Source organism: Elephas maximus, chromosome 12 (genome assembly GCF_024166365.1).
Source record: "Elephas maximus indicus isolate mEleMax1 chromosome 12, mEleMax1 primary haplotype, whole genome shotgun sequence".
Classification (NCBI taxonomy): Eukaryota; Metazoa; Chordata; class Mammalia; order Proboscidea; family Elephantidae; genus Elephas; species Elephas maximus.
The window spans coordinates 56,380,057-56,405,163 of record NC_064830.1 but is presented as its reverse complement, the minus strand read 5'-3'; the positions used below and the strand labels follow the sequence as shown (position 1 = coordinate 56,405,163).

The window sequence follows — 25,107 nt, the reverse complement described above, 5'->3', positions numbered from 1 at the left end:
GTTGTATCCTTTCACCATACTTATTCAGTCTGTATGCTGAGCAAAAAATCTGAAAAGCTGGACTGAGAAGAATGTGGTGTCAGGATTGGAGGAAGACTCATTAACAACCTGCAGTATGCAGATGACACAACCTTGTTCACTGAAAATGAGGAGGACTTGAAGCGCTTACTGATAAAGATTAAAGACTACAGCCTTAATTATGGATTACACCTCAACATGAAAACAAAAATCCTCACAACTGGACCAATTAGCAACATCATGACAAACAGAGAAAAGATTGAAGTTGTCAAGGATTTCATTTTACTTGGATCCACAGTCAACATCCATGGACTCAGCAGTCACGAAATCAAACAATGCATTGCATTGGATAAATTTCTGCTGCAAAAGACCTCTTTAAAGTGTTCAGAAGCAAAGATGTCACTTTGTGGACTAAAGGGTGCCTGACCTAAACCGTGGTATTTTTAGTCACCTCATATGCATGCAAAAGCTGGAAAATGAATAGGGAAGACTGAAGAATAATTGATGCCTTTAAGTTACAGTGTTGGTGAAGAATACTGAATATACCATGGACTGCCAGAAGAACAAACAAATCTGTCTTGGAAGAAGTACAGCCAGAATGCTCCTTAGAAGAGGGAATGGTGAGACTTCGTCTCACATACCTTGGGCCTGTTATCAGGAGGGAACAGTTCCTGGAGAAGTTCATCATGCATGGTGAAGAAGAGGGTCAGTTAAAAAAGGAAGACCTTCAATGAGATAGATTGACACAGTGGCTGCAGCAAAGGAGTCAAGCATAACAATGATTGTGAAGATGCTGCAGGATGTAGCAGTGCTTCATTCTGTTGTACACAGGGTCACATGAGTAGAAATGGACTTGATGGCACCTAACAACAAAGAACAACAGAATTGCCCCATAGGGTTTCCAAGGCTATAAATCTTTACGGAAACAGGCTGCCACCTTTTTCTCCCGAGGAGCAGCTGGTAGGTTTGAACCACTGACCTTTTGGTTATTAGCTGGGTGCTTGACCAATGTGCCATTAGTTGCTGTTCTCCCTAAAATACATAGTAGTATGGAGTTATTATTTCTATATTCTTATTATCAATAGCAATTACTTTAATTTTTTTTCTTTCTATTATCAATAAGAATTATCTTTTTCTTTCTTAATGAATAGCATAGAAATTTTCTCACTGGTAGGAAAGGAATGATACAAATGTGATTTGTATTTAGCTACTGTATGTCAAGTTAATTTTCCTTAATATCTTTACTCAGTGGGATATGTTATATATTTAACACAGTATGAATAATGCAAATGAACTCATCACTGATATAAGTGACAGTGATCATGATTAATTCATATCTATTGAGACTTCACTGAGTGGCATTTTATTTGATAAAAACACAACTGTTTTGAGTTGTTTTCTGATACTTTTACTCTGTTTGATACCTTTCCCTTTTAACTTGAAATTAAACTTACAAGAACTTCTAAATTCTGAAACTATGGAAGAATGGCAGAGAAGGGGGCAAAGGATTTTTTTCTTCTTCTAATAACATAAAATGTAAAAGTCAAAGGACTATAACTAAAATGCCCACAACAAGAAACAACAGCCAAACCCTACAGTGTCTGGCATTCCTGAAGCTGTGAAGGCAGTTGGATGAGGGAGGTGGTAATACAAAGCAAATGTGTTTTTACTTGCCCTGTTCATTTAAGTTACATATATTCCAGTAGTAACATTTAAAACTGAGAATCCAAGCAAAACTCTGTGCATTCTCTATTGGTGAGTTGGAACACTAGGGAACAGCACTAAAATATTCCATATTTGTTTGTTATTGATCACTTGATTACTGTATAACAAGTAAAAGATTTTACTGTTAAAGACTGTTGAATGTCCTGTTGATTTCAGTGGACAAAAAAGCACAGAGAGGAAGGTGAGCTTTTCAAGTCTATAATTTCAGCCTTTGTAAGAAGATTATTTAAATAATTAAGAGAAAGCATGCAGAAGCTAAGATGATAAAAAAATATATATATATATATATATAGTAAGACATAATAACTTAAAGAATTGTCATTCTTCTGTTAAGAGTATTTTGTCTTTTTATTCTGTTGGGGTTAATATTTTGCATCATTTTTTATTTCTAATCTTGTTTTCCAGGAACTTTGGAAAGACATGAAACAGGAGAAAGAGCAAGAGTTATTCTTGATTGTTGTGATGACTCACAGCTTCTAAAGCCTGAGTCTGTACTTCCTGTTGCCTCAGAGATACATAAGCACAAAATTGTAGAACAGAGATCCTCTAGCTCCTACCAGCTTGGGCCAATGCCTTCTCTTGGTCTGCAGGTAGAGTTCTCACGTAAGGTAAGTTCAAATCAGGCTGCTGCTCACAAACAACATGATCAACACCAGAAAGAAGTAATATGCCTAATGATAAAATATTATTTAAATATCAGCAGAAAAACAAGAACTCAGAGATGACTGCATTTGCCAGGCTTATCATCCAAGTGATCTTGGTATATTAGGATAATTTTTTGAGTGATAGTTACATTTTTTCTAAGATTCTTTTTGACAAGACTATTATTTCTGGCTTCTCAAAACTGAGCCAGTTTTGGGGAGACAGGGCTAAGATGGCAGAATAGCCAGATGCTTCTTGCGATCCCTTTTACAGCAAAGACCTGAAAAAAAAAGTGCAATTATATTTATGACAAGCTAGGAAGCCTGAAAATCAAAGGCAAAGCTAGAAAACAGACTGAGTGGCAGGGGAGGAAGACACGGTTCAGAAGCAGAGTTACCAGACATGAATTACTGGGATCCCTCAGGCACCACCCCTGGGCGTGGCTATGGTGGGCTGGTGGTACCATTTCGCTGCAGTTTCCTCAGGGTGAAGCAGCCAGCCACACAGCCTAATCACACCTCCAAAACCAGAGGAGAACAGCGCTCTTGGCAAAAGCATAGTACTTGCATATATTTTACCATACCCCCAGTGCCAAGGCCGGCTTCAGTGGCTTTTGATTTCCCGAGGCCTGAGATAGGCCATGTTGAGTGCCTGGAGCCACCCTCCTGGCCTTGGAGTAGGAATAAACTCACAGTTGGGGGAAAATATAATTTGCCAGCTCCACTAACTGGGGGACCTCAGGACAGAAGTGGCTCCTGTCCAGGCATAAATGGTCCGTGGATTTCGAATACCTTTCCACCCTGCATGGACATATGTGGGCCTATTTAAGGAGAATAGGCCCTTCTTGTCAGACTGCAACTGTTTCAGCTGTGCAGTGAAGTGGTGGGTGTTTGATATTTGACACAGCTTTGCCTATTAAATAGGGTCATCACCCACATCGGGTGTCTAAGAACTGGTGGCTCCACTCAGGTCACCCAGCCACCTGTGAGAGGGGTCCAAGGATAACTGGTACCTCCAGGGCTTACAAACAAAAGCATTGGGTACCCATGGTCCATCTGCAGAACCCATCCACCTGTACGCTCTATGGAAGAAGGACACGCTTTCTTCACAGACATGTGGGGGATGGTTCTCAGCCACCTGCCTTGTTCAGAGCATGACCCCCTGCTACAAACAGATTCCAGTACCTACACCAGTCACCCCTGCCCCTCTAAGACTGTAGGACAGAGCCTGTACCACACACTTGATGATCAACTAAATGGACACCTGAGCTGAATTCATACAAAAAAAGTGAATGGATACCTAGACTGATATACCTGATAACAGCTCCAGCCATCTGGGGACAGGACATCAGAGCTTCAAAGGTGAAAATAATCAAGCTAGCTCACTCAGGGAAACCATTTGGGCACATCAAAACAAAACAAAGCAAGAAGCTAGGATACAGTAAGGAAATATAAAATGAACTAATATGATAACTTATAGATGGCTTGGAGACAACAGTCTATATCAAATCAAGTCACATAAAAAACAGACCTTGATTGTCTCAACAAGCTGTCAAAGAATCAATGGATCTTCTGGATGAAGGTGGCTTCTGGAACTACCAGATGCAGAATTCAAAAGATTATTTAAGAGCATAATGAAAAATTTAATAAGCTGCAAGAATCCATAGAGAGACAGCAATCAGAAATTCAGAATATTAACAATAAAATTACAGAATTAGACAACTTAATAGAAAGTCAGAGGAGCAGTTTTGACCAAGTGGAAGGCAGAATTTCTGAATCTGAAGATAAAGCACTTGGAACCAATATATTTGAAGAAAAATCAGATAAAAGAATTAAAAATGAAGAAAACTTAAGAATCATGTGGAACTCTATCTAGAGAAATAACCTACAAGTGACTGGAGTACCAGAACAAGGAAGGATAACAGAAAATAGGGAGAAAATTCTTGAAGATTTGTTGGTAGAAAACTTCCCTGATATTGTGACAGATGAGAAAATATCTATCCAAGATGCTCATTGACCTCCACATGAGGTAGATTTTAAAAGAAAGTCATCAAGACATGTTATAATCAAACTTGCCAAAACCAAAGATATAGAGAATTTTAAGAATAACTATGGATAAAAGAAAAGTCACCTACAAAGGAGAGTCAATAAGAATAAGCTCAGACAACTCGGCAGAAACCATGCAGGGAAGAAGGCAATGGGATGATTTATATAAAGACCTGAAGGAAAAAAATTGCCAGCCAAGAATCATATATCCAGCAAAACTATCTCTCAAATATGAAGATGAAATTAGAACATTTCCAGATAAACAGAAGCTTAGGGAATTTTCAAAAACTAAACCAAAACTACAAGAAATACTAAAGAGAATTCTCTGGTTAGAAAATCAATAAGGTCAGGCATCAACCCAAGACTAGAACTCTGGACAGAGAGATCAGATGTCAACCCAGACAGGGAAATCACAAAAATAATTCAAGAAAAAAAAAATGCTCATAACGGAAACAGCGATGTTATTAAAATAAAGAAGAAGAGTAAAACAATAAAGAGGGACTAAGAAATGTAGTCATACACCTTTCACATGGAGAGGAAGACAGGGTGATATAAAAAATAAAAATTACGTTTAAGCTTAAAAAAATAGGAGTCAATAGTAAGGTAACCACAAAGGAGACTAACTATCCCGCTCATCAAAATAAAATACCAGAATAAAATAGACTCAGCAGAAACAAAATTAACAACAAATAAGAGGAAAAGACAATATATAAAGATAAACTCCTCAGCACAAAAGATAAAAAAGCGGAAAAAAGAAACTGTCAAGAACACACAAAAAAGACATAAAAATGACACCACTAAACTCATACCTATCTATAATAATGCTGAATGTCAATGGATTAAATGCACCAATGAAGAGACAGGGAGTGGCAGAAGGAATAAAAAAGCACGATCCATCTATATACTGCCCACAAGAGACACATCTTAGACTTAGAGACACAAACGAACTAAAACGTGAAGGATGGAAAAAATTTATCAAGCAAACAACAATCAAAAAACTTGACCTCGTAGATATTTACAGAACACTCCACCCAACAGCAACCAAGTATACTTTCTTTTCTAGTGCATATGGAACATTCTCTAGAATAGACCATTTATTAGGTCATAAAGCAAGCCTTAGCAGAGTCCAAGACATTGAAATATTACGAAGCATCTTCCCTGATCATAGGGACATAAAAGGAGAAATCAATAACAGAAAAAGCAGGAAAAGAAATCAAACACTTGGAAACTGAACAATACACTGCTCAAAGGACTTTAAGGATGAAATAAATTCAAAGAATCCGATGAGCATGATAACACTTCCTATCAGAACCTTTGGAACACAGTGAAAGCAGTGCTCAGAAGTCAATTTATATCAATAAACTCACACGTACGAAAAGAAGAGAGGGCCAAAATCAAGGAATTATCCCTACAATTTGAACAAATAGAAAGAGAGCGACAAAAGAAACCCTCAAGCACCGGAAGAAGGCAAATAATAGAATTAGAACAGAATTAAATGAAATAGAAAACAGAGAAACAATTGAAAGAGTTAAGAAGACCACAAGCTAGTTCTTTGAAAAAATTAAGAATATTGATAAACCCTTGGCCAAACTGACAAAAGAAAAACAGGTGCAGAAGCAAATAACCCAGAAAAGAAATGAGATGGGCGATATGACAACAGACCCAACTGAAATTAAAAGAACCATATTAGATTACTATGAAAAATTGTACTGTAACAAATTTGAAAACCTAGAAGAAATGGATGAATTTCTAGAAACACACTACCTACCTAAACTAACACATACAGAGGTAGGACAACTAAATAGGCCCATAACAAAACAGATTAAAAAGGTAATCAAAAAATTCCCAACAAAAAAAAGTCCTGACATAGATTGCTTCACTGCGGAGTTCTACCAACCCTTCAAGACAAGAGGAAACACCGCTACTACTAAAGGAATTTCAAAGCATAGAAAAATACGGAATACTCCCAGACTCATTCCATGAAGCCAGCATATCCCTGATACCAAAACCAGGTAAAGATACTACAAAAAAAGAAAATTACCTATATCCCTCCTGAACTTAGATGCAAACATCCTCAACAAAATTCTAGCCAATAGAATTCAACAATATATCAAAAAAAAAAAAAAATTCACCATGATCGAGTGGGATTCATACCAGGTATACAGGGATGGTTCAACATTTGAAAAACAATGTAATTCATCATATAAATAAAACAAAAGACAAGAACCACGTCATTTTATCAATTGATGCATAAACAGCATCTGACAAAGTTCAACACCCATTCATGATAAAAACTCTCAGCAAAATAGGAATAGAAGGAGAATTCCTCAACATAATAAAGGGCATTGATACAAACCCAACAGCCAACATCACCCTAACTGGAGAGAGGCTGAAAGTATTCCCCTTGAGATCGGGAGCCAGATAAGTTTGCCCTTTATCACCACTCTTATTTAACATTTTGCTGGTCCTAGGCAGAGCAATTTGGCTAGAGAAAAAATACAGGGCATCCCTATTGGTAAGGAAGAAGGAAAAGTATTTCTGTTTGCAGATGACATGATCTTATACACAGAAAACGCTAAAGAATCCCCAAGAAAACTACTGAAACTGATAGAAGAGTTCAGCAGAGTATCAGGTACAAGTTAAACATACAAAAATCAGTTGGATTCCTCTACACCAACAAAAAGAACATTGAAGAGGAAATCACCAAATCAGTACCATTTACAGTAGCCCTCAAGAAGATAAAATACTTAGGAATAAATCTTACCAGAGATATAAAAGACCTATACAAAGAAAGGAAACCCTGGTTACATAGTGGTAAGTGCTATGACTGCTAACCAAGAGGTCGGCAGTTTGAATCTGCCAGGCAATCCTTGTAAACTCTATAGGGCACTTCTACCCTGTCCTATAGGGTCGCTATGAGTCGGGATCAACTCGATGGCAGTGGGTTTGGTTTTTGGGTTTTTTATACGAAGAAAACCAGAAGATACTACTGCAAGAAACCTAAAGAGACCTATGTAAGTGAAAAAACATACTTTGCTCATGGATAGGAAGACTTAACATTGTAAAAATTTCTGTTGTATCAAAAGTGATCTATAGATACAATGTAATTCGGATTCAAATTCCAACAACATTTTTTAATAAGATGGAGAAAAAATTACCAACTTCATATGAAAGGGAAAGAGGCCCTGCATAAGTAAAGCATTACCAAAAAAGAACAAAGTGGGAGGCCTCACTCTACCTGATTTTCGAACCTATTATACCGCCACAGTAGTCAAAGCATCCTGATTCTGGTACAACAACAGATACATAGACCAATGGAACACATTTGAGAATCCAGACATAAATCCATCCACATATGAATAGCTGATATTTGACAAAGGCCCAAAGTCACTTAAATGGGGAAAAGATAATCTGTTTAACAAATGGTGCTGGCATAACTGGATATCCATCTGCAAAAAAATGAAACAAGACCCATACCTCACTCCATGCACAAAAATGAGCTCAAAATGGATCAAAGATAAAATCTAAAATAATAAAGATCATGGAAGAAAAAATAGGGCCAACGTTAGGAGCCCTAATATATGGAAGAAACATTATACATTACTATCAATGCAGAAGAAAAACTAGATAACTGGGAGTTCCTAAAATCAAACACCTATGCTCATCCAAAGACTTCATCAAAACAGTAAAAAGATTACCTACAGACTGGGAAAAAGTTTTTAGCTATGACATTTCTGATCAGTGCCTGATCTCTAAAATCTACGTGATACTGCAAATACAACTATAAAAAGACAAATCACCCAATTAAAAATTGGGCAAAAGATATGAACTGACACTTCACTAAAGAAGGCATTCAGGTAGCTAACAGATACATGAGGAAGTGGTAACGATCATTAGCCATTAAAGAAATGCAAATCAAGACTACAATGAGATTCCATCTCACTCCAACAAGGTTGGCATTAATCCAAAAAACACAAGATAATAAATGTTGGAGAGGTTGTGGAGAGATTGGAACACTTATACACTGCTGGTGGGAATGTAAAATGGTACAACAACTTTGGAAATTGATTTGGTGCTTCTTTTAAAAACTAGAAATAGAATTACCATTCTACCTAGCAATCCCACTCCTTGGAATACATCCTAGGGAATTACGAGCCTTTACATGAACAGATATATGCACACCCATGTTCGTTTCAGTACTGTTTAAAATAGCAAAAAGATGGAAGCAGCCAAGGTGCCCATGAATGGATGAATGGATGAATAAATTATGGTATATTCACACAATGGAATACTGTGCATCGATAAAGAATAATGATGAATCTGTGAAAAATTTCATAACTTGGAGGAATCTGGAAGGCATTATGCTGAGTGAAATTAGTTGCAAAAGGACAAATATTGTATAGACCACCATTATAATAACTGGAGAAATAGTTTAAACAGAGAAGAAAATATTTTATGGTTATGAGGAGGGGAAGGAGGAAGAAGGGTTTTCCCTAATTAGATAGCAGATAAGAATTATTTTAGGGGAAGGAAAAGACAATGCAATACAGGCAAGGTCAGCAAAACTGTACTAAACTATAAGCAAGGAAGTTTCCTGAATAAGGTGAACACATCGTAGGCCAGCATAGCAGGGCCGCGGTTTGGGGACTATGGTTTCAGGAGACATCTAAATCAATTGGCTTAATAAAATCTATTAAGAAAATATTCTGTAACCCCCTTTGGAGAGTGGCTTCTGGGTCTTAAATGCTAGCAAGCAGCCATCGAAGATGCATCAGTGGGTCTCAACCCACCTGGACAAAAGGAGAATGAAGAGCACTAAAGACAAAAGGTAATGATGAGCCCAAGAGGCAGAAAGGACCACATAAACCAGAGACTACGTTAGCCTGAGACCAGAAGAACTAGATGGTGCCTGGCCACTACGGATGACTGCTCTGACAGGGAGCATAACAGAGAACCCCTGAGGGAGCAGGAGAGCAGTGGGATGCAGTCCCCAAATTCTTGTAAAAAGACCAGACCTAATGGTCTGACTAAGACTAGAAGGACCTGGAGGTCATGGTCCCCAGACCTTCTGTTAGGCCAAGATGGGAACCATTCCCAAAGCCAATTCTTCAGACAGGGATTGGAGTGGACTATGCATTAGAAAATGATACTGGTGAAGAGTGAAGTTCTTGGATCAAGTAGACACTTGAGACTATGTTGGTATCTCCTGTGTGAAAGGGAGATGAGATGGCAGAGGGGGTCAGAAGCTGCCCGAAAAAAAAAAAAAATGGACACGAAAATAGAGAATGGAGGGAAGGAGTGTGCTGTCTCATCGGGGGAGAGCAATTAGGAGTATAATGTGGGTAGCAAGGTGTATATAAATTTTTGTATGAGAGACTGACTTGGTTGGTAACCTTTCACTTAAAGCACGATAAAAATTTTTAAAAAAGAGCCAGTTTTATATATTAACTCTTTAATTGTAGATGATTTTCAATGGGGAGGAATAAAGCTATATTCTATGGTTTGGGTCCATTTTTGTTTTTTAGTTGAGAGCCTTTGACCTCTTTTTAAAAAGGTCATTACAAATAAACACAAAAGTATTAGAAAAACTGAATCATTATATTGGAAGTTTTTATCTCTCAGTACGTACAGTATCTATAGGATCTAAGGATTTCTAGTCTCAGTTAGTGTACAATAAAGGAGTTTGCATTTATCTTTGTAAACTAAGTCAAGCACCTGAGCGGAAATTTGGATTAGCTTTATTATTTTTCAGTTCTAAAAATGATACAGTAATTTAATCTGATTTCTTTAAGGGACTTTTTTTTTCTGTATTTTTGTCTTTTACACATCCAGGATATCTCCTCATTAAAAAAAAAACACCAAAGAACGTGTCATAATCTCCTCATTATGTTGTAGTAAATATGCCACTTATATCCACATACATAATGTAGTATCTTTTTTCATATGAACATATTTACATAATATGTGTGAAAGTTTTTTAATAGTTGTAATGTTCTATTGCTTATATTAATTATTTCCCTGCGCCTCCCTGTATTTCCCTTTTATGACTAACACATCTATAACCTAAAATTCTTTTCATAGTCAGAATTATGTACTAGGATATAGTTCGAAAGTGGGATTTCCAAGTCAAAGTTTAGCTGATTTTTAGTTACATGTTATTAACACTTTATTAACATTTTCCAGGGTTTCCAATGATATTATAAAGAGTATTAAAATACCATTAATAAGGATTTTAGGTAAGACCTTGTTTTATCACATGTCTATATTTTATACTTAGAGGAAACAGGACATGCCATCATATTGCAAGGCCAGTTGGCTGAATACTGATCCCAGTGTGTCATTTTCAGCTTTTTAAGTTTAGGGACCTGATTAGATTTTATCAGCGAGGTCAGGGTTTGTCAGTTTTTCAGATCTGAGTCACACTAACCAAACTCCTAAGAAATGAGTTTATGTATCCAAATGACAATTCTTCAATTTACCATGATAAATATAATTGGAAATCTAGCCGTTGCTTAGCACATTCTCACTGTAGCAAAGCTAAAATGAGGATCATGTTTTCTTGATGGATATGGAGTCAACCAAGGGAACTCATCAGATGAGCTTAAAGACGTATCATTGAGCTCTGAGAAGCTGATGCAGTCTTGTCTTGCAGACCTCAGGGTACTATCTCCTTGGTCAAGGGTCAGGAATTGACAAAAATCTGAATTTTGCATTTGTTTCTTTAAGACTCCATTTAGACTGCTAACTTTTGTTTATCCATCCTCCCTCAGATATTAAAGTCAGTGATTAGGCTACAACAATTTTTTAAATTGCGCTTTAAGTGAAAGTTTACAAATCAAGTCAGGCTTTCATACAAAAATTTATGTATGCCTTTCTATATACTCCTAATTGCTCTCCCCCTAATAAGACAGCCCACTCTTCCCCTCCACTCTCTCTTTTCGTGTCTGTTCCACCAGCTTCTGACTCTCTCTACCCTTTCATCTCCCCTCCAGAAAGGAGATGCCAACATACTCTGAAGTGTCTCCTTAATCCAAGGAGCTCATTCGTCACCAACATCTTTTTATATCCCATTGTCCAGTCCAATCCCTGTCTGAAGAGTTGGCTTTGGGAATGGTTCCTGTCTTGGGCTAACTGAAGGCCTGGGGGCCATGACCTCCAGGGGCCTTCTACTCTCAGTCTGACCATTAAGTCTGGTCTTATTACAAGAATTTGGGGTCTGCATCCCACTGCTGTCCTTCTCCCTCAGGGCCTCTCTGTTATGTTCCCTGTCAGGGCAGTCATCAGTACTGGCCAGGCACCATCTAGTTCCTCTGGTCTCAGGCTGATGTAGTTTGGTTTATGTGGTCCATTCTGTCTCTTGGGCTCATCATTACCTTGTGTCTTTGGTGTTCTTCATTCTCCTTTGATTCAGGTGGGGTGAGACCAATTGATGCATCTTAGATGGCCCCTTGCTAGCATTTAAGACCCAGAAGCCACTCTCCAAGGTGGGATGTAGAATGTTTTCTTAATAGATTTTATTATGCCAATTGACTGGCATAATCAGATGACTCCTGATACCATTTTCCCCAATCCCCTGCCCCTGGTACACTGGTGTTTGAAGCATTGAGTTTATTTAGAAAACTTCTTTGCTTTTGGTTTAATTCAGTTGTGCTGACCTCCTCTGTATTGCATATTGTCTTTCCCTTCACCTAAAGTAGCTCTTACCTACTATCTAATTAGTAACACCCCTCTCTCTCCCTCCCTCCCTCCCCTTCTCGTAACTATCAAAGAATATTTTCTTCTCTGTTGAAACTATTTCTTGAGTTCTTATAATATGGTCTTATACAATATTTGTCCGTTTGCAACTGACTGATTTCACTCAGCATAATGCCTTCCAGATACCTCCATGTTATGAAATGTTTCACAGATTCATCACTGTTCTTAATGGATGTATAGTATTCCATTGTGTGAATATACCGTAATTTACTTATCCATTCATCTGTTGAGGGCAACGTGGTTGCTTTCATCTTTGTGCTGTTGTAAACAGTGCTGCAGTAAACATGGGTGTGCATATATCAGTTCGTGTAAAGTCTCTTAATTCTCTAGGATACATTCCAAGTAGTGGGATTGCTGGATCCTGTGGTAGTTCTATTTCTAGTTTTTAAAGGAAGCGCCAAATCTATTTCCAAAATACTTGTACCATTTTGCATTCCCACCAGCAGTGTATAAGTGTTCCAATCTGTCCACAACCTCTCCAACATTTATTATTTTGTGTTTTTAGGACCAATGCCATCCATGTCGGAGTGAGATGGAATCTCATTGTAGTTTGATTTGCGTTTTTAATGGCTAATGGTCATGACCACTTCCTCATGTATCTGTTAGCTACCTGAATGTCTTCTTTACTCAAGTGTCTGTTCATGTCCTTTGCCCATTTTTTAGTTGGGTTATTTGTCTTTTTCTGGTTGAGTTTTTGCAGTATCACTTAGAGTTTTAGATGAGACACTGATCAGGAATGTCATAGCTAAAAACTTTTTCCCAGTCTGTAGGTAATCTTTTTACTGTTTTGGTGAAGTCTTTAGATGAGCATAGGTGTTTGATTTTTAGGAGCTCCCAGTTATCTGGTTTTTCTTCTGCATTGTTAGTAAAGTTTTTATACTGTTTGTGCCATGTATTAGGGCTCCTAAGGTTGTCTCTATTTTTTCTTCCATGATCTTTATCGTTTTAGATTTTATATTTAGGTCTTTGATCCATTTTGAGCTCGTTTTTGTGCATGGAGTGAGGTGTGGGTCTTGTTTCATTTTTTTGCAGATGGTTATCCAGTTATGCCAGCACCATTTGTTAAAAAGGCTGTCTTTTCCCCCATTTAAATGTTTTGGGGCTTTTGTTCATATGTGGATGGATTTATGTCTGGATTCTCAATTCTCTTCCATTGGTCTATGTATCTGTTTTTGTACCAGTACCAGGCCGTTGTGACTTCTCTGGTGGCATAGTAGATTCTAAAATCAGGTAGAGTGAGACCTCATACTTTGTTCTTCTTTTTCAGTGATGCTTTATTAACCAGGTCCTCTTTCCCTTCCATATGAAGTTGGTGATTTTTTTTCTCTATCTCATTATGTTGGATTACATTAATTGTTTTTCTAATGTTGAACCATCCCTGCATACCTAGTATAAATCCCATGCAGACATGGTGAATTATTTTTTTGATATTTTGTTGAATTCTTTTGGCTCAAATTTTTTTGAGGATTTTTGCCTCTAGGTTCACGAGGGATATAGGTCTGTAATTTTCTTTTTTTTTTTTTTTTGCAGTGTCTTTACCTGGTTTTGGAATCAGGGATATGCTGGCTTCATAGAATGAGTTTGGGCGTATTCTGTCCTTTTCTGCAATACCTTTAGAAGTACTGGTGTTAAGTCTTCTCTGAAAGTTTGGTAGAATTGCAGCGAGGCCATCCAGGCAAGGGCTTTTTTTATTGGGAGTTTTTTGATTACCTTTTCCATTTCTTCTTTTGTTATATGTTTATTTAGTTGTTCTACCTCTGTTTGTGTTAGTTTAGGTAGGTAGTGTGTGTCTCAGAATTCATCCATTTCTTCTAGGTTTTCAAATTTGTTAGAGTACAATTTTTCATAGAAATCTGATATGATTCTTTTAATTTCAGTTGGGTCTGTAGTAATATCACCTATCTCATTTCTTATTTGGGTTTTTGCTTCCTCACCTGTTTTTCTTTTGTCAGTTTGTTCAGTGGTTTATCAAATTTGTTAATTTTTTCAAAGAACCAGCTTTTGGTCTTGTTAATTCTTTGAATTGTTTTTCTGTTTTCTATTTCATTTAATTCTGCTCTAATTTTTATTATTTGCTTTCTTCCAGTGCCTGATGGTTTCTTTTGTTCCTCTCTTTCTATTTGCTGAAGTCATAGGAATAATTTTTTTATTTTTGCTCTCTCATCTTTTTTTTATGTGTACATTTATTGATATACATTGACTTCTGAGCACTAATTTTGCTGTGTCCCAAAGGTTGTGGTAGGACGTGTTTTCATTCTCTTTGGATTCTTTGAATTTCTTTATTCCATCCTTAATGTCTTATATAATCCAATTTTTGGGGGGCAGGGTATTGTTCAGTTGCCAAGTGTTTGATTTCTTTTCCCTGTGGTTTCTGTTATTGATTTATATTTTTATGGCCTTAGAGTCAGAGAAGATGCTTTGTAATATTTCAATGTTTTGGATTCTGTTAAGGCTTGCTTTATGACCTAATATGTGGTCTATTCTAGAGAGTGTTCCATGTGCACTAGAAAATAAAGTATACTTGGCTGCTGTTGGTTGGAGTGTTCTGCATATGTCTATGAGGTCAAGTTGGTTGATTGTGGCATTTATATTATGTGTGTGTTTATTGTGCTTCTTTCTGGATGTTCTGTCCTTCACCGTAAGTCATGTTTTGATGTCTCCCACTATTATTGTTTAGCTGTATATCTCATTTTTCAATGGTGTTAGAGTTTGCTTTATGTGTTTTGCTGCACTGTCATTGGGTGCATAAATATTTAATATTGATATATCCTCCTGGTGATTGTCCCTTTAATCATTATATAGTGTCTTTCCTTATCCTTTATGATGGGTTTAACTTTAAAGTCTGTTTTGTCAAAAATTAATATTGCCACTCCTTTTCTTTTTTAATTGTTGTTTGCTTGATATACTGTTTCCATCCTTAGAGTTTTAGTTTGTTTGTGTTTGTAAGTAAAAGGTATGTCTCTTGTAGGCAGCATGTAGACAGATCATGTTTTTTAATCCATTTTGCTACTCTCTGTCTCTTTATTGGTGCCTTTAGTCCATTTACATAGAGCGTATTTATGGATAGATATGAATTTAGTGCTATCATTTTGATGTCTTTTTTTGTGTGTTTTTGGCAGTTTCTTTTTCCCAGTTTATTTTTTGTCACGAGTAGTTTTCTGTATATATTGCATTTTCGTCATATTTCTTGTTGATTTTGTTTCTGCTGAGTCTTTATTTTTTTCTTGTGTTTTATTTTAATGTGTAGGATAGTTTGTCTCCTTTTTGGTTACCTTAATATTTACCCCTGTTTTTCTCAGTTTGAACCTAACTTTCATTTCTTTGATTCGCTTTGTCTTCCTCTCCGTATGGAAGTTCTGTGACTACATTTCTTAGTCCCTCTTTATTGTTTTAATGTTGTCTGTATACCATTGCTGTTTCCCTGCTTTGAGCGTTTTTTTATTTTGATTTATTTTTGTGAATTCCCTGTCTGGGTTGACATCTGATTTTTCTGACCAGTGTTGTAGTCTTGGGTTGATACCAGATATTATTGATTTTCTGTGAAAGAGTTCCCTTTAGTATTTCTTGTAGTTTTGGTTTGGTTTTTATGAATTCCCTAAACTTTTGTTTGTCTGGAAATGTCCTAAATTCACCTTCATATTTGAGAGACAGTTTTGCTGGATATATGATTCTTGGCTGGTAATTTTTTTCCATCCTTGCTTTATATAAGTCATCCCATTGCCTACTTGCCTGCATGGTTTCTGCCGTGTAGTCCGAGCTTATTCTTATTGACTCTCCTGTGTAGCTGACTTTTTGTTTATCCCTAGCTGCTCTTAAAATTCTCTCTTTATCTTTGGTTTTGGCAAGTTTGATTATAATATGTCTTGGGTGACATTTCTTTTCAGATCTACCTCATGTGGAGTTCGATGAGCATCTTGGTTAGATATCTTCTCATCTTTCACAATATCAGGGAAGTTTTTTTTTTTATTATTCTGCCAACAAATCTTCAAGAATTCTCTCTGTATTTTCCGTTATCTCTCTCAGTTCTGGTACTCCAATCACTCGTAGGTTATTTCTCTTTATAGAGTCCCACATGATTTTTAAGTTTTCTTCATTTTTTTAAAATTCTTTCATCTGATTTTTCTTCAAATATATTGGTGCCAAATGCTTTATCTTCAAGTTCACCAATCCTGCTTTCTCTTGGTGTATTCTGCTCCTCTGACCTATAAAACCAAAAAAAAAAAAAAACTCTGACCTATAAAAAAAAAAAAAACTTGTCTAATTCTGTAATTTTATTGTTAATCTTCTGAATTTCTGATTGCTGTCTATGTAATTTTCGTACTTATTAAATTTTCATTTTGTTCCTGAATAACCTTTTTAATTCCTTCAACTGCTTTATCTGTGTGTTCCTTGGTTTGTTCTGCATACTGCCTGATTTCCTTCCTGATGTCTTGAAGGGTTCTGTATATTAATCTTTTGTATTCTGACTCTAATTCCAGGAAGGCACTTTGATCTAGAAGATCCCTGGATTCTTTGTGTTGAGAGCTTGTTGAGGCAATCATGTTCTGTTTCTTCATGTGATTTGATATTGACTGTTGTCTCCGAGCCATCTATGAGTTACTGTATTAGTTTATTTAATGTTTGCTTACTGTGTTTTAGCTTCTTGCTTTGTTTTGTTTTGATATGCCCAAATGGGCTGCTTGAGTGAAGTAGTTTGATTATTTTCACCATTGGAGCTTTGATGTCCTGTCTCCTGATGGCTAGAGCTGTTATCAAGTATATTAGTCTAGTAGTCCATTCAGTTTTCTTGTATGAATTCAGCTCAGCTGTCTAGGTAGCTGATCATCAAGTGTGTGGTATGGCTCTTTCCTACAGTCTTAGAGGTGCAGGGGTGATTGGTGTAGGTACCGGTATCTGGTTCCAGCATGGGGTCACACTCTGAACAAGGCAGGGGGTTGGGAATCATCCCCCAAGTGTGTCTGAAGAAACTGTGTTCCTCTTCCCTAGAGCATATAGGTGGGTGGGTTCTACAGATGGACCATGGGCACCCAGTGTTTTTGGTTGTAAGTACTGGGAGGTACCAGTTATCCTTGGACCCCTGTATTGGGTGGCTCAGTGACCTGATTGGAACCACCAGTCGTTATGCCCCTACTATGAGTAGGTGAGGACCCTGTTTAATAGCAAAGTGGTGTCAAACATCAAACAATCACGTCTTCACCGCACAGCTGAAGCAGTTGTAGTCTGCCAAAAAGGGCCTATTCTCGTTAAATAGGCCCACACAGGTCCATGCAGCGGGGAAAGGTACTCAACGTCCACGGGCCGTTTATGCCTGGATGGGAGTCACTTTTGTCCTTAGCTCCCGTGGTTGTTGGAGGTGGTAAATTATCTTTTCCCGCAATTGCAAATTTACTCCTCCAAGTGCAGGAGGATGGCTCTAGGCACTCAGCAGGGCCTATCTCAGGCCCAGGGAAATCAACAACCACTGAAGCCATCTTGTTGGCAGGTGGTGTGGCAAAATACACCCAAGTACTTAATGTTTGCTGAGAGCACAGTTCTTCTCCGGTTCCAGAGGTGTGAGTAGGCTTTGTGGCTGGCTGCTTCTCCCTGAGGAAACTGTAACCGAAAGTTGTATTAGCCTGCTGCAGCCAGTCCAGGGAATGGTGCCTGAGGGCTCCCAGTGATTTAGTTCCAGCAACTCCTCTCCACTTCTGAACTGTCTCTTCCTTTCCCTGCTGCTCAGTTCGTTTTCTAAGTTTGCCTGTGATGTTCAGGCCTCCTAGCTTGTCATAAATATACTTGTTTCACTTGTTTTTTGGGGGTCTTAGCTGTAAGAGGCCTTGCGGAAGTGTCTGTCTATTCCGCTGTCTTGGCCCCTCCTCTGACAGCTTTTTTTTCTCATTTACTTAAAATGTTTTTAGATTTCCAAAACGTACCCTTCATGTTTTTAACTTGAAAAAGGTCGTATCTGTTAAAAGCAGTTATATATAGATATGCTAGAACTTCAACATTCACAAGTAAACAGGAAAAGTCATGATAAGGACTAGTCATCCTTAACCAGGAAATTGAATTACACTTACATATATTATGAAGTTGGGGTAAAGACCAGTATGTGAGCTTAGCTGACTGCATAGCATGTTCATTTTCATGTGGCTTTTTTTCCCTCCATTCATAATAGAATGTACATCTATAACCGAACAAGGGATCTTTTCTTGTCCTATTAGCTGATCAAAATAAGATGGACACCACGCCACCAGTTGCAAGGGGAACATAAAATTGAAATTTGTTGTCTGCACAGACAAGGAGCAACGTGGGGTCTAGCAACTATAAGGCCATAAGCTAGCTGTCTGAGGGGGTTGGGGAGCATTTTATTTCCCATGGCATCTGGGGGTTGGGTTTGGTGCCTGGAACTCTCTGCCCATAGACCTCCCATGTCCTCATTTGGCGATCTGGATATTGAATCATGTCGGTGATATTCAGGTCCAAGGACAGATTGAGGATGCAGCTCTTCAGGTCCTGTACATGCTCCAAAATCTTGGTTCGTGCATGTGTGGGATTCTGGCTCAAATTCTAACTGTGGTTAGGGCTGCAGTATTGTCGGACCAAACCGCAGTTAGAAGCTGTGGGTTGGCGGGCTGTTACGTGTGGGGGACCGCAGCGGAGTGGGGGAAAGTCTTGGCGGAGTCTTCACATCTTGTAGTGGAATTGTAGATGAGAATTTGGTGCTATCTTTTGACTTGTGCATGAAGGAGTCCTGTTGGCTCAGTAGTTAAAGCACTCTGCTGCTAACCAAAAAGTCAGCAGTTCAAACTCACCAGCTGCTCCTTAGGAGAAGGGTGTGACAGTCTGCTTTCATAAAGATTAAATCAAAGCCACAAAAATCAAACCCACTGCTGTGGGGTTGATTCTGACTCATAATGACTCTGTAGGACAGAGTAGAACTACCTCATAGGATTTCCAGGGTTGTTAAAAAAAAAATAATAATATATATATTTTTTAATCTTTACTGGGAGCCCTAGTGGCACAGTGGTTAGGAGCTCAGATGCCAACCAAAAAGTTGGCAGTTTGAATCCACCAACTGTTCCTTGGAAACCCTATGGGGCAGTTCTACTCTATGAGTTGGAATCAGCTCAATGACAGTGGGTTTGGTTTTTGGTTTTAATCTTAATAGAAGCAGATCACCATATCTTTCTTCCGTGGAGCAGGTGGTAAGTTCAAACTGCTGATCTTTCAATTAGCAGCCAAGCAGTGTAACTACTGTGCCACCAGAGCCTTTGAAAATCTATGGGGGCAGTTCTACTCTGTCCTAAAAGGCTGCTGTGTGTTGAAATTGATTCCATGGCAACAGGTAGGATGTTCAAGAGCAAACCTCATTCACCAAGTGCCAGTTTTACTAGTTTAATTCCCAGAAGGTAAACTGATCCATGTTTCTTTCAGTTTCTTGGAGGACCTCAGAGCTACCCTGTTATACTGTATGTGTATATATATGTATTTCATTTTCTTTATATAATTTTGTTCCTTGATCTTAGGAAGCAGTAAAATGCCACGATCTTGTTTTCCTAGTCTTAGAACGGTTCAAACTTTATTTTCTTGCTGCTGACCTTTACCTTCGATGACTAAATTTCCAATTCTTCACTCTCTACATAGTTGTTGAAGAACTGAATGGAATGGAATTATCACCTCCTTAGAACACTGGTGGCACAGCGGTTAAGCATTAAGGCTGCTACCCAAAAGATTGGCAGTTCTAATCCACCAGTCACTCCTTGGGAACCCTATGGAGCAGTTCTGCTCTGTTCTGTAGGGTCCCTATGAGTTAGAATCAACTTGACACTAACTGGTTTTGGTATCACCTCCTTTGTTCCATGTAACATACTTTTATGAATATTGAACTTAATTTAACTACGGTTATTTTCAGCTGTGCTGCGTCTAAGTTATATTTTTTCCAATCATGTATTGGATACCTCCATTGCATACTGTACATTTGTCCTTTCAACAGTTCATCGTCTTGGATTTAGGCTCTCAAGACTGTTTTGTCTTTGCCTTCTTTTCTTTACAGATTTGTATGAAATTCAAGGGCATATATATATATATATATATATATATACATGGAAACCCTGGTAGCATAGTGGTTAGGAGCTACGGCTGCTAACCAAAAGGTCAGCATTTCAAATCCACCAGGTGCTTCTTGGAAACTGTATGGGGCAGTTCTACTCTGTCCTATAGGGTTGCTATGAGTCGGAATCAACTCGACGGCAACGGGTTTTTAATGGGATATATATACATATACATATTTAAAAAAAAAAAAACCTATTGCCATTGAGTCGATTACGACTCATGGTGACACTACAAGACAGAGTAGAGCTGCCCCTTAGGTTTCCAGGAGAGGCTGGTGAATTTCAACCTGCCAACCTTTTCATTAGCAGCCATAGCTCTTACCTACTACACACACGCACGCATTATGTATATATATATAAATGGGTTTTTATATATAAATAGTACTGTACACAAACATATATGTTTATGGTAAAATCATGCATTTTTATAAGAAAAAGTAACTTTTAAAGATGAGGGTTTTATTTGCACTCATTTCATGGGTGGGAAAAATGAGGGACAGTAAGCCTGGGAAATTTAGAACTTTATGCTTACTTTGTATTTTTGAACTTCTTTGTGTATTCTATGTGACACAAATGAAATATTCTCCAACAATAGAAAAAAAAAGGAACTATTTAATTGGAAGAATAGCATGTAAGATCTGTGCATTGAGCTTTTTGTGTTTTGTAATATTTGAACTTTATTAGAATGCTGTATTCACTTTTTCATCTTGCATATGAAGAGGTCGGGTTTTAAAAAGAACAACAAATACCGTAAAACACTTTGAAAATGAGTCCAATTTGAAATGCTAGAGAAGTTGGATTTGTTCAGCTAGACAAATAAAAGTCTTTGGTTATAGGAAAGGGCCGGAATCTTAAAGGATTTAAAGGAATGCAATATTATATTACTGATGGGGAACTGCTTTTCTCAGATTCTGCTCAAGGTAAAACAAGATAGAACCCGTTTAAATTGCAGAGGAAGAAATTTAGCTTCAAAGTAGGAAATAAAGACCATACTAAAATCATATGTACGTGGCAGTAATCTGTAGTTTCATAATATTTTAAAAAGAAAGGGCCTATTTTCTTTGTTGTTGGTTGGTTTTAAATTCTTTTTGTGGATTTCTTATCTATGAAATGAATAAAAAGATAAACAAGATTATTTTAACACTCACAATTTAGGCCATTGAAGTGTCCTGGGATTTTTTTTTTTTTAACTCATTTTCTATAGAATGGGTGCCCTAACAGCTGTGCCTGGCTGATTACATAGAGTTGTACTCTCTAATATGGTAGCATTAACCACATGTAGTTATTGAGTCCTTGAAATGTGGCTAGCATCACATGTTAAAATTATAATATTTTGGGTACATAGAGTTAAATAAAATGTTATTAAAATCAATTTCACGTCTTTTTTTTTTTTTTTTTAATGGCTACTAGACAATTTAAATTACATATGTGGTTTGCATTGTATTTGCATTGGACAGTGATGATCTAGACCAGGGATGAACAAATTTTTCTGTAAAGGGCCAGAAGATAAATATTTGAGGCTTTGTGAGCCAGATCTTCTCTGTTGTAACTACACAACTCTGCTGTTGTAGCATGGAAGCAGCCATAGATAATACTTAAATGAGTGTGTCTGTGTTACAATAAAACTTTATTTATAAAAACAGAGAGTGGACTGGATTTGGTCTGCTGGCTGTAGTTAGTCAATTTCCGATCTGGATACCTTCTCTCTGGACTTGGAGACCACGAGGGAGTAGTAGGAAATGGCCAAATAGCCAAAACCTCCCCTTTCTCTTCATACCTGAATTTTTAATAAAGCTAATTAATTCTAACTACACTGTGTGAAATGTAATACAAAAGGCCTTGTAGCAAGTCTGTTCTCTGATAGAAACATGAAACTTATATGTGTTTGGAAAGCTGCCCTTTGTAGAAAAATAAATGTACAGTATAACTCCCAATTCAAATAAAACTAGTTGCCCTTGAGTCCATTCCAACTCATAGCAACCCTGCAGGACAGAATAGAACTGCCCCATAGAGTTTCCAAGGAGCACCTGGTGGATTCAAACTGCTGACCTTTTGGTTAGCAGCCATAGAACTTAACCACGTGCTACCAGGGTTTCCTCAATTCACATAAAAAAAATTCACATAGGATTTTAAAAATGGATTTTTCTTTAAATAAAGCATTTATACATACATCTATAGCCAAAAAATATATAATTGGTTATAAATCAGGGATGCATTTGCATTCTAGTTAAACTTACTGGAAGTATGATTGGGTGCCTTTAGTTGACTTTTGGGTAATGACTTTTTATGCCATCTGCTAAAAAATCTCGTCAGAACTTTATCCTGCTAAAAAGCTACTTCTTGTAAAATACAGATGGTGTACTGGTAGCCCACCAATAGAAAATCAGATCCCACTACTACCTATTACCATATTGGAATGAAAATTTAGCTATTTTATGACACAAAAAACATTAACCAAAATAGAACTTGGAATAGTTTCCAAACTGTGAAGTTTGAAAATTTCACCTGCAAATTTACATGTATAAATATTAAATAATTACTCATTGTGGCAATATTACATGTTTCAGGTTAACTTTTTTTTATTGAACCATCTATTTTTGTTATCAAAACGGAATCACCACAGAAAAGAGCAAATATTTGTTTGAAAACAAATAATTGCATTATTTAGAGTTGAATTCTCAACATAAAACGACATTTTTCACTGTTTTGATCAGTAGTTAATTGTTTCTAATGTAATAAGCAGCATATAGGTATTTTTCTAATGTGGAAAATATTTTGTAAAAATTTTGTGTAACAAAAAATAGATTTTTTTTTATTAAACATGTAGATGTTTGAGGAAAATATAGTTTCTTTCCCCCATAAACACTGCATTAAGATTTTTGTTTTACATATTTTGATTTAGGAAATCCCAACTTAAAACTCTGGCACCTAACCAATAATAAGAATCTTCCCACTAAATATATTGGAGAAATATACTAGGCAATTTGCTTTTTGGGCACATGTGAAGTGATGCAAGTTTTCAACAGTCTATAGCCATTTCTCCTAAGGATTTTGTATACGATTTTAACTTTTTAAAATTGAATAAAAAGAATTTTTAAAATTGAATAAAAATAAATAATATATAACTGCTTTGTGAAGATTTCCCTTCTCTCATTTTGGCATGAGTTTAAACTGTTTCTAATAAAAAGTTGCCTCAGTGATGTGGAAAACTGAAAAATATCATAGCTTTGTTTCAAAACTAATTGAGGAGGTCTCAGAGTCATTCGCTATAAAAAGTAGGAAATGCACCATTAAATGATTCCAGCTGTCTTGCCTAGCACTCAGAAGCAACTCAGAATTTCCTCACAGGACTTCGAAGCCATGCTTGTTTCTAAACATTCGTTTGGCCCTGTAAGTCAAAGGCACAAAAGGAAAGTATTTCATGGTGTGTGGCTGGTTTAAGTTCTGCATTTTCTACACATGCTGGTGGGGAGTGCCAGGAACAGAAGGACACTGTTCTGACTTGTGTCACAAATGTAGTTAACACCAGATCGGTGTTAATGTCAGATCCCTTGATGCATTTAAACAGATTTTAATTATTTTCAGCATCCAAAAGGCCTGAAATATATAGCTTAATATTTCTTCAAAGAAAGCTTACTTAATGTGTGAATGTAAAACCCCTGATAAAAATTAAACTTTTATATTGGCCTTAGTCATTGACATAGGTTATTCATCAAGTCAGCAATTTCTGTGGCAAAGTACCATTTGAATAGTGTATTGTTAGGATACTTATGGTCCACTTGACAAGGGCTCTTGCTGTAAATAGTGCAGTTTGACTCCAGCTGTTAAAGAGCGGCTTTGACAGCAGCCAAGTAGAATGGAGATGCTTTACTGTACCACTGAAAATCAATATTGGGCTCTTGTTCATAGTAACCTGTTCTTTTCTGTAGATTTATAAACGACTATCAAGGGTTTAGAAGTGGAAATTTAGATATTATTTTAAATGTGATTAGCTTTGAGTTTCAAATTAAGACTTGTGATAAATGGTACAAGTGCAGTTTTGAGATATTATTTCCACTCCCCCAGTTCATGTTTAGTCACAATTACAGTTAAGTTGAATCTGGATTCTGTAGCTTGACTAGAAAAGAATTTGTGTAGAACATGGACTCAGAATTGTGTGCCTATTGTATATTGCCTGAGCAACTATTCTTTTTGAATTTCTTATCAATTTATTTTCGGTATCCCTCTCGTGGATACCTTTTTGTACAGATGGCTGGGTTCGTTGTGACTGTGCCCATAGCAACACCCACAGGTGTTGATAGCCAGTAATGTCCCCAGTGGTGGTGCAGCTATTTCCTAAAGCAGAGTCTTGCTGGTTTTAGAGTTTTCTAGCAGTTTTCAGCAATGTAAAGTTGCTCTGATAACTGCCTGCTGGTCACAGATATTGAATCTGTTAGTTATAGTAACTATAGACAGTGTTCTCTGTTTTTATTTTTTTAATTGGGTTTCTCTGCTGTTGTTAGCTGTTAAGTTTAAAAGACAGTAAGCTATAGTAAATTAATTATATATTCAAAATGAGAAAAAATGTTTCAAGAGTTTACCTTGAATTCTGATTTTAAATTAAAAACATTTTTCCAGATACAAAAACTTTTTAGCTGGCTTTTCAATTCCCAAAATTGTTAAATAATTTAGTTAAATCATTTCTAGTTTTGACTGAATTTTATTTTGAATTTTTATTGTTGTTTATCTACCTGAGATGTCATACTTCTTCACCCAAGCTGTGCTGAGCAGGACTTGAAAAAGCTGTCAGTTTCAGCATATGGAAAGTGCTGGTACATGTACTTCCTCAAATG

At 37.0% G+C, this 25,107-nt stretch overlaps 1 protein-coding gene across 8 annotated transcripts in view; it reads left to right on the top strand.

Annotated features, from left to right (window-relative positions):
- WDR72 (WD repeat domain 72) overlaps positions 1–25,107 on the top strand; it is a 970,312-nt gene that overhangs the window by 606,517 nt on the left and 338,688 nt on the right. For all 8 annotated transcript variants that reach the window (XM_049903404.1, XM_049903402.1, XM_049903403.1 and 5 more), the window contains one exon: positions 2,149–2,351. In XM_049903404.1, coding sequence (XP_049759361.1) covers positions 2,149–2,351 — 203 coding nt within the window. The remainder of the gene's footprint in view (positions 1–2,148; positions 2,352–25,107) is intronic.